This window comes from Haliotis rufescens, unplaced genomic scaffold (genome assembly GCF_023055435.1).
Source record: "Haliotis rufescens isolate VD_foot unplaced genomic scaffold, xgHalRufe1.0.p SCAF_5, whole genome shotgun sequence".
Lineage (NCBI taxonomy): Eukaryota > Metazoa > Mollusca > Gastropoda > Lepetellida > Haliotidae > Haliotis > Haliotis rufescens.
In genome coordinates this window covers 878,050-888,504 of record NW_025964223.1, presented here as the reverse complement: position 1 = coordinate 888,504, position 10,455 = coordinate 878,050, and the positions used below count along the sequence as shown (strand labels likewise).

At 41.3% G+C, this 10,455-nt stretch overlaps 1 protein-coding gene across 1 annotated transcript; it reads right to left on the bottom strand.

Annotated features, from left to right (window-relative positions):
- Positions 1-7,612: 7,612 nt before the first annotated feature.
- On the bottom strand, positions 7,613-7,945 carry LOC125372985. Its single transcript, XM_048383762.1, has one exon. It carries the CDS (start codon positions 7,943-7,945, stop codon positions 7,613-7,615), a length of 333 nt encoding a protein of 110 aa, XP_048239719.1.
- Between the last annotated feature and the right edge of the window lie 2,510 nt (positions 7,946-10,455).

Here is a 10,455-nt window from a genome sequence, read left to right as displayed (position 1 = left end):
GCGCCCAGTCAAGACGATCTGATCGACCATCAAGATCTATTTTGTGATAAAACGGTTCTTACTTCGCGAAGTACATCAAATCACGTGAGCATCTTGATTAAAAACATGAAAAGATTTGGAGAATATCTGTTGAAAACGAGTTGGCAATGCACATGCTTTTCAAATCCTGCAATCGACCGAACTCTGCATGACAGTTTACGAACCGGATTTCGATTTCGGTGCGCGATTTTGATTGGACTATGCAAAGACTCGTTAGTCCAGCCAAAATGTGAGTCCATAATCCCAGCCTAGTTCGGCAAGGGTGGCAACTGAACTTTTATAGTCAGTTAACTCTCTTGCCTCGGGAAGCTGGGATTAACCATAGTTAGCAATACAATCGAAGAGAGGCCTCTTTCTTTATATTCAAAGAAAGTATTTGAGATAAGTGGGATTGGTATCATGTGAATTCACAAAAACTCAAATGATTTGCTTGACCTTTTACAATCACAGAAAAAGACCAAGTTTAATTCCGTCAAAATATTTGATTGTTCAGCTTTGTACACACCCTTATCCTACACGACAAACTTAAGGGAAAACTTCCTTCCTTGAACCATGGACCGCCTCCGTGGTCTAATGGTAGAGCGTCCGCCCGGAGAGCGGAAGGTCCGGGGTTCATGTTAAACTGCGGCATGCTATCTCAGTGTGCTAGCACTTTAAATCGGCATCAGTCCGGACTAGTACAAGCAGCCACACACACACATACTCGTGCATGCACGTCGCTATATAAGTGCAATAATCTTGGACGCGACGTTAAACCCCATCTCACCTCACCTCACCTCACCTCACCCTAGGCAATCACAGAAAAGAACCAAGTTCAATTCCGTCAAAACATTTGATTTTTCAGCTTTGTACACACCCTTCTCCTACACGACACACTTAAGGGAAAACTTCCTTCCTTGAACCATGGGGCATTTGTTACGACACGTGGTGACCATAGTCACATCTCTGTCCTCAGTGGCTCAGGACAAAATCTCCTAACTGAAAGAAAATGTCATCTGAAGTTTACTGAGAAAACAATATATGTGAAATGCTTGCCTTCCTAATTGATAACATTTATGTGAGATTTAAGGATAATTTTGCAAAAATTACGCATCCCTATAGACACCAGTTGTGATCCCCTTATGGTGGCTGAATTGTTTCTGGTAATTAAATATGAATTGGAACATCTGCTTGGATCGGTAAAATCAAAACAAGGGAATTCGGCCAAGAGGTTTAACTTAAGCTTGAGGTATATCATTGGCCTGATATCGTTCAAAATGGTCACATATTCACTGCTATACCCACCTGAACAAGAAATAACAGAGACCAGTGAAACTGACTAACCTGTTTCACACTTAGATCAATGCAAATGATTTCAGAGAGGCAAAAAACAATCCAAATGAGAAGAGGTGTGACTTTTACTTTCCAACAGTTAATTTTCCCTTTTGTGGAGTAATATTCCAGGATCTCCAGCCATTGGTGTAAACATTACACATTTTGAGATACAACCAAGCATGATCTTTCTTCGAAGATTTCAAGGAGCGTCATTATGTCTGATGTAATTCGCTAGTTTGACTTGTGCCACATGTCCTGGTGTTGTTTTTCAGATTTGCCTTTGCATGTGTTTGTGACGGTGCAACCGGTGGGGCAGGATACGCTCACCTTGTCGTGAACACCTGGTATCATCGCTATTTAGTGGTGATTCTTAAACACATGCGCATGAAGAAGATGGAATCGTACAATGGACTCTGCTTTCAGAAGAGATTTTGTATGGTGATGGAAACGTTGTTTTTTGTCGTTTTTATTCAACAAGAAAGTTATTTCTTAACGTCACGTGAAGAAATTTGCAGCTATTCGCGGCCAAAACATGGAAGGTGAAATACTAGGAGGGAATACATGGACTAACAAAAAGTCCTCAATCGTCTTCACCAAGAACAAATTTCATCAATATCCCTGCTGTTTAGATCTATTCAAATCAATGTAACATTCCTATACTAACTACCCAGACAGTATTCCAACAACCCTGGCAGTACATTTAGACACGCAGCCAACTACCATCAAATCGTACAGTACTTGTTTTGTTACATATATCAGAATATATTCATCACACAAGGTTATACATTGCTCCAGATACTAAAATAGCCCACAAAAGCTAAATTTGACACAAAAGTAGGCTAGTGTTAATTATTAAAATCGTTTTCAAGCTGTAAAAGCACCCAGTTCTCGACTCGTCGCTATTCACGCATGATGTCATCAAAGTAAAGATAAAAACTTCGACCTTTTTTGATTGTTCCATATAAATACTTTAACGATTATGGTGCGAAAGCCTTTCTGTGCATGATGTAGGTTCGATTTAGTTCTGTATACATTTTAAAGGAACCTAAAAAAGTGCCTAAATCATGCTTCATCTGCTCGGGTGAAATCACATTGTTTTCACTCACCAACGAAACTGGTCGTTACTACATCTCTGCCACCAATCCTGTATTTTGGCTTCAATCACACGAACTAAAATGTTCAGACTTTCAACAGACGTCCTCTTCACTATCAATTACACACACAACTAGTTGTCGCCAAGCAGTCTCGTAATTACCCAAGCCATCATTCGTCACCACTCGCCCCTTTCCGTAACCTGCAAGAAGACTCGTCCCCCTATCGATGAATGTTAGTGCGAAAATACGACAAACCAATCAGAATGCACGTATGATTTCATGTTCTTCGTCAAAGAATCCCTCAGAAAAACATTGATTTTACATATGTGTTGCATCATAAAAATATACCCAAGACACAGTTAAATGTGTTCAATCATACTGTATAAGTCCGCATGTCCGGCTGTGCTTTAAATTGCATCTGAAATATATATAATATATGGGGAAATATATGTGAACCATTCCGCAACGAGTTGACAATTGTTTCAGGTCTGCCCGTTTGCGCTAAGACGGAGCCCGGTAGCAAAAATGGCCATGAGAGGGGCACGAGTCGCTATTCGGCTTGTCTCGGAATAACACGAGTTGGTCACGAATGCCCAAGCCATGACGTCATAATGGCGGCAACATCACTTTTTCCCCTCATTTACTACTAGAGGTAGATATAATTGGGGAGGTGGGAGAGAGTACTTCGGATGTAATAGAGGTGGTATTCTTAGATCTGCCTCTAGTTACTCCCTGTGTAATTGATAGCAATCCTCTTCTGGAAACCATTATTTACTGATTCTAATCCTACTTGAGATAATTTCCTCTGAAATTCCCCCTGATGATTTGAATATCAGAAATTTGTCAAGAATCAGTCAAATATATGATATTTTCACTAGATTTACCGTTATATTTGCTGATCTTGATTGTAATAATGATGTCATTTCTAATCTATTTCTGCTTAATGACGACATTTCTTGTTAAATTTGGTTTGTGACTCTAATATCGGTGATGACGTCACTTCCGGTATGTCACTTCCCCTTTTCCAGTTAATGACGTTTCTCTAGGCCTATTTCTACCCAAAGACGTCATTTCCGTATCTGTCCTTTCCCGTCTAATGGAGACATTTGATATCCAGGGTGCTTCTAATCAATCCTGCACCTAACAGACAAAATACCAACCACCCACCCCTTTTTTTCGATAGAAGGGGTAGCTATTTTGATTTTGGAATATATGTCCTCTTAGTCCGGCTGCACGTCACGCAAATAAAAGCCGGTGTAGGTGTTTTGTGAGGCCAATTGACAGCTAGAAACTACTTGTTCTACTGAGACTGTTGTCCATCAGAGACCATATAATAGAGGGACGGCCCTCTAGCCTATGCGCGAAACCATCAGTGCTACGGCTTGTACTGCGCAGCCTGTCCGGAAGCGAGCAGAAACGCGTTCACTGCAGTCATCGTTGTTGCCTTTTTTCCCATGCAAAAGATATATTTCACAATACATAATTACACTCATGTATTTCTTAACATTGTTAACATTACAACTGAGATTTGTTGGTGCCCTAAAGCATGTCGTTGTCACTGTATTTGATGACTGTGATCACGCTTTGTCTTTGTCCGAGAGAACAAAATGGCGCACATGTAAAATCGGCAAAAGTGCAGATTTTGATTTTCAATAACGGCCTCTAATTCGCAATGAAAGTCCTTGGTTACGTAGGTGTATAAAAAGGAGATATGTTAAAAATTGGCTAAGTGCCATTAACAAATTTAGGGCGGATCCGAAATTTCAGATTTTGACTCCAGAAATGGCACTAAATCTGAATTAATCCGAAATAATTACATCACAACTCTTAATTTTCGCATGCTTTCAGACGAATGTGTTCCTATTATCGGTCCTGAATTTAATAGTTTTACATTCATCACGATTTCCCCTATGGCTTGGTACCAACGTTATTTAGGTACGATCGGTAGTTTTTTTGGTATGATTTTTGGCGCAAGGCCATATTTTACGTCACATATTTTAAGTTAAATTACCATATAGCAGACGACATAACATGCATTTTGTCTGTGATTATCATCCGCATATATCCTTTGAAACATTTTACAAAGTGACTTATATTGTATGATATTAGAATTGTTTTTGTAAAACGCGTATTTATTTTTACCATTGCTTCGCCATTTCTTCGTAAGTTTAACTTTGTTTCAGTTAGGCCTTATCACATATCGCGCATATACTACATACTACAATACTACATATTTGTTATCTTCTGTAGATTTTGTCTGTATAAATCATGACTACATTTAATCAATTATTTATTTTATGCCGTGTAAATATTGATTATGAGCAAAATGATATTGGCCTAAACCCAATCATAATAATGTAAATATGATGAAGGTACTACTTACTTTGTGTATTTACATAACAATGAAAACATCATACAAAAATAAAAATCCGTTACATGAAATATTTGTATAATAAAATTATCATTTGCTTTGTAAATGCCAAGAAAGAAGAAGGATTATATCGGCAGTCGTCGGGAGAGAAGTTCCAGACAACAAGGTCGAAGGTGTCATTCAGTAAAATATATAGATGGTCTATTGTCCTTTTCTGTGAAAAATACATTTACATATTTGTCAGAGTTTGTGATGTTTTGTTTTGTTTTAAAAGTAATACATGTGTAGTTGCATGCTTTGTTCCAGGTTAGAGTTTAAAGTTTGTTTTTCATTGATCAGATATAGAAAACTATGATGAAAGAATTTTGAAAACAACAAACGTTACTACAGTTTACGATATACTAGTAGATATCTGGTACCATGCTCGTTGAAGCTATATTGTTATACCTGAAATACCTGATTATTTGTATGCTGAAATATCAATCTAATCGGGTAATATCGGAATATTTGGAATTAAACAGTAGCCTCCCTTTGAAAAAAAACTTACCTCGCTCCGGCAAACCCCTTTATCACTGCTAGCCCCAAACTGGCATTAACCAATAACGTTTGATTCTTTCGAAGCCCATTGTCGGACACATCGAAAATTCATTTAACAACGCTCGTAGTTTAATGTGTATTTCTAATTCATTGGAACTATTAGCATTATAAAATAGTAGCGAATTTACATGAAATAAAAACATTAATATGGCGTCATTTTCTTTCTAGCTAATAGTAAAGCATTTACACCAGTCGGTGATCATGCATTTTTGCAAGTAAATCTAGTCTGGACTTATTATAAGATATGAAGTTAATCTGGAGACATATTTTGTGAACATCGGGAATATGGTGATATGTTACAAGTGTCTTCCCTGCTTCTGGATGAGTTTTATTTACACTTCCTGAGTTCCTGTGCAATTTACCGGATCGTAGTTTTCTGTGGCGTTCGTAGTAGATTTGGTATATTTGTTTATTTATAATAGTTAACAATTGCAGCATAAAATGAGATATATTAACTGATTTTTAAAACAAATAGAATGCGTTATAAAATACTTTTGATATCGGAACGGCTTTTTCTTCACACGCCCTCGAAAACTTACGCTTGTGGACAGACGTCATATTTTCATTTCCTATCTTTTTCTTTGAGTGAAACTTTTTGGGAGGTATTTACCAACGGCTTGGTAGCGGTAACATCACTGTCATTCTATTTAGACCAGGAAAATCTTTGTGATCCGCTAAGAGACGTCCTTTTATTGGATTGTCGCTGGTCGTAGTCGGAGAAATCTCGGCTAAGGGAATTAACTCTAGCCCCGGATATTATATAATATTGTTTACGTGGTTACCAGAATGGTCAGTCGTGAATGTCTGCGCATCTATTGCGCATCTGCAGCGGTACAGAGAGGTTAACAGCAGGGTGTCGGGGTGTATCAGTTACATGCCAGACCGTAGCGCTGATGGTTTATGATAAACTGTTGGGGAGGGCCGTCCCTCTATTATATGGTCTCTGTGTCCATGAAGAGAGACTCGTGGCTAGGGCTCTGATTTCGTGAGCTGAGCAGGATCCAAGACGTGGCGTAGAATTCTGAGTCTGTGTATAACTTGATGCAACTGTAGCTTTTATCCAGCCTGCTATAGTAGCCTTGGTGATGTCCTTGGAATTAGTCTTACAAGATAAGAAGTGTCTCCTTCGATGTCGTCTATGTTGGTCTGCAGCTGTGAGATGGAACTTGAGAGCTTTGACGGGACATAAGAGTCTGTCTGGGTGATCCACTGTTGGTCCTAATGCAGGAATTGTATAGTGTCTGTGGCCCAACGGCCCCATCGTGGTAGATTGATTCTTGGCTACGAGGTCTGGGAGCGATCTCCAATGTTGATTATGGGTGAGACTAGAATATTCGAAACTCATTCTGAAACTCTTGCTGCTGTTGCCATGGCTAGGAAGAAAGACGCTTTCCTGCCTTTTTGGAGTAGGGTAGCTTTAGCCAAGGGCTCGTAAGCTTCCGTTAACAGTGCCGATAGTACCACAGATTGATTCCACTTGGTGGAGATACGAGGTGTTCGAACATCTTCTAGTTGAAAGGATCTCATTAGTCTGTTTAGAATGGGATGGTTTCCAATAGAGAGTCCGACATGTTGAAGTACAGAATGAAGGGCTGATCTATAACCTTATATCGACCTGTGTCGGAATTTATTGTCTTGACGTAGATGAAGAAGGAAGTCCGCTGTCAAACGGATTGATACAGCATTATCCATAATCCCTTGTCGTCTTCTCCACTGGACGAACTTGTCCCATCTGTTGTCATATATAAGGGAGGATAAGGTCTCCGCGATCAATTGAAGCCTCAGAAGCTGTGGCAAGCTCAGAGTATCCGGATGTCTGCATCTTCTGCGTGATAACTTCCAAGCGGTTAGATGTAGGCTGGGTAGATTGTCTTGGAAAATGTCTTGACTTGGGTTGTCGTAGCAGATCTCGTCAAAGCGATAATTGTATAGGTTCCTCCATTAGTAGTCTTAGTAGTCTGGGGAACCAAGACCTGCTGGGCCATATTGGAGAGACCATGGTGGGAATGCGTAAGCAAACAGATTCGTCCAATCCATCGCTGGTGCGTCGATTTGGTGTGTCTTGGGTCGGGAACTGGACTGATATAAACCGGAAGTTTGTTGTTCTGGCAAGTGGCAAATAGATCCAGGTGTGGTTTGTCCCATAACTTGGGTATACAGGCGAAGATCTGTGGATGTAAAGTCCATTCCGTTGACACTATTCCCCCCAGGCTGTCAGCCAGTTATTCAGTTTCCCGGGTATATGTCTCGCTGCCATCCGGCAATTGAAGGAGTCTGCCAAGGGAAACAATTGTGTAGTCTCCGTCATCAGGGAGCTGGAGCTGGTTCCTCCCTGCTTCTGAACATAGGCCACTAATGTGGTGTTGTCCGTGGCTATGAGAACGGATGATTGGTAAAGATTCCATTCCAGGATGGCGAAATAGATGGCCTTCATTTCCCTGCAGTTGATATGAAGGTTCTTCTCTTCTGTATTCCACGATCCCTGTTCTGTGAGGTTATCCATATGGGCTCCCCATCCAGAATCTGACATAGCCGTCCAATCAAATCGAAGTCATGAGCGAGAGAAATTCTGTGCAACCTTAGTGATAAGCAATATGGAGATATGCGTCACTTCAGAAACGAAACTTTGTGGCGAATGGGTCAATGGTATTTGTCATAATACATTTGAAGATATACCTGGAACATCGACGATGCTGCAAGGTTTCTGTTGAGATAACAGTCTAGACGTCAACACGCCAGACCATTAAAACACCTGTTTCTGAATGACACTTTTATACATCCACGAATCTTACCTGTTCTCATCAGCATTTAATGCTGCCATTTTGTCTGAGAAATGTTTTTATTTCCTTTTTGCTGGTTTTATTAGAAAAATAAAGTGTTCAGTGCAGTTTGACAACATTTACATACTTGCAATATGTCTTTGACCTTTGCCTTTTAACGTGTTTAGAGTGATATATATGTGTCCATGATTTGTGAACCTTTTTGCCATTTGGCACCAGTTAAATATCATTATGTTTTCAAGATGAAATGGTTATCATCATAAAGAAAATATGTACAAGGGATTGATTACACATATTGAACAGCAAACGAAACGCAGTTTGTATAAGCGTTACCATTCCATATTGTGTGAATTGACAGGAAAATGCTGAAATGATGACATGTAAGATGGCGTCCATTCGCACAAACACAAACTCAACCAAACCGAGGAATGATGCAGGCACGACCCGGGGAAAAGGCAAATGCATTTTCACTCTTAGGTACTTATAAAGTATCCTTTATAAAGGTGGCTGTCAAACAGTATCGGTTCAATATTCACACAAGAAGGTCTACAGTTCAAGCGAACGAAGCCTAGACTGCCGCCTGTGTACAGAGGAAAGGGATGGTTTGCTTTGTTTGTTGTTTAACGCCGCACTCAGCAATATTCCAGCTAGATGACGGTGGTCTGTAAATAATCGAGTCTGGACCAGACAATCCATTGACACCATGAGCATCGATCTACGCAACTTAGATATGATGACATGCATCAACCAAGCAGCGAGCCTGACCACCCGATCCCGTTAGTCGCCTCTTACGACAAGAATGGATTGCTGAAGATCTTCACGGGTACAGAGGAATGACCTTAGGAATGTTGCAGTCCGGTAACCCCGGTAATTGCTGAAGCCAGACGGTAAGGACGTCATCCCACCACTATCACAAGACATACCAAGAATCACCAGTAAACATGGTCCGTTGCTGACCGACAACATCCTGGCCGACCCAGGGTCACAACGCAAGAGTCACTCATCTCAGGAACAGAACTCAAGCAGCAGCAAGAACAGCACATTCAACGACATCCCCACGTCGACGTCCGTATGTGGGACCAATCTTGACACGAAATCGTCAGCGACGTCTACAGAAGGCATTCTTTCAGACACTTGTCAACTCAATAAGGCGACGTTGAACCGCCTGTGTGCAAGCTTTAGACGGCCACACTCGCTACATCTATACAACGAAGGGTATTTCTCTTTGACGTTCTCTGCTCCTTTGTAAACGTCTCCAATGCCAGCGTAACAATCACCCTCAGCTCTTAAACCGACAGTTCTCTCTATAAATATTCACTCAGCAATAATCCAGCCATCTCTCTATAAAAATGTGATTTGACAACACTTGTGGACAACCTCCCAAAAGTTCAGATCATTAATGGCCGATATATTGCTAATATGCTTTGACTGCGAGAAACTATCAATATATGTATACATATATACGTCGTGGAAAACTCACTAAATGTGTGCTCTCCCAGGACAATGCACCTGTGCACAAGCCAAGGCTGAATTGCATGACTGTGGCTTTGAACTCATTGAACATCCTCCGTATTCACCAGATTTGGCACCGTCAGATTTCCGATTCTTCCCGACGTGAAAGAAGTCTGGCAAGCACTAAAATGGTGATGACGTCATTCTTCTCTTGGGGACATTTTACACCACCAGAAGGAAACCGACAGCACCAGTGAGTGGGGTTCAGATACGCCAGCATTGTTGGCAGCGTGTGGATCTCCCAGCATTGTTGTCAGTGTGTGGATCTCCCAGCATTGTTGTCAGTGTGTGGATCTCCCAGCATTGTTGGCAGGGCGTGGATCTCCCAGCATTGTTGGCAGTGTGTGGATCTCCCAGCATTGTTGGCAGTGCGTGGATCTCCCAGCACTGTGGGCAGTGTGTGCATCTCCCAGCAATGTTAGCAGCGTGTGGATCGCCCAGCATTATTGGCAGAGTGTGTATCTCCCAGCATTGTTGGCAGTGTGTGGATCTCCATGCATTGTTGGCAGTGTGTGGATCTCCCAGCAGCGTTGGCAGTGCGTGGATCTCCCAGCATTGTTGGCAGTGTGTGGATCTCCCAGCATTGTTGGCAGTGTGTGGATCTCCCAGCATTGCTGTCAGTGTGTTGATCTCCCAGGTTTATTGGCAGTGTGTGGATCTCCCAGCATTGTTGGCAGTGTGTGGATCTCCAAGCATTGTTGGCAGTGTGTGGATCTCCCAGCATTGTTGGCAGTGTGTGGATCTCGAA

Bases quoted from the DNA above. Each gene is read 5' to 3' on its own strand.
- LOC125372985 (XM_048383762.1), bottom strand. From the start codon at position 7,945: ATGTCAGATTCTGGATGGGGAGCCCATATGGATAACCTCACAGAACAG.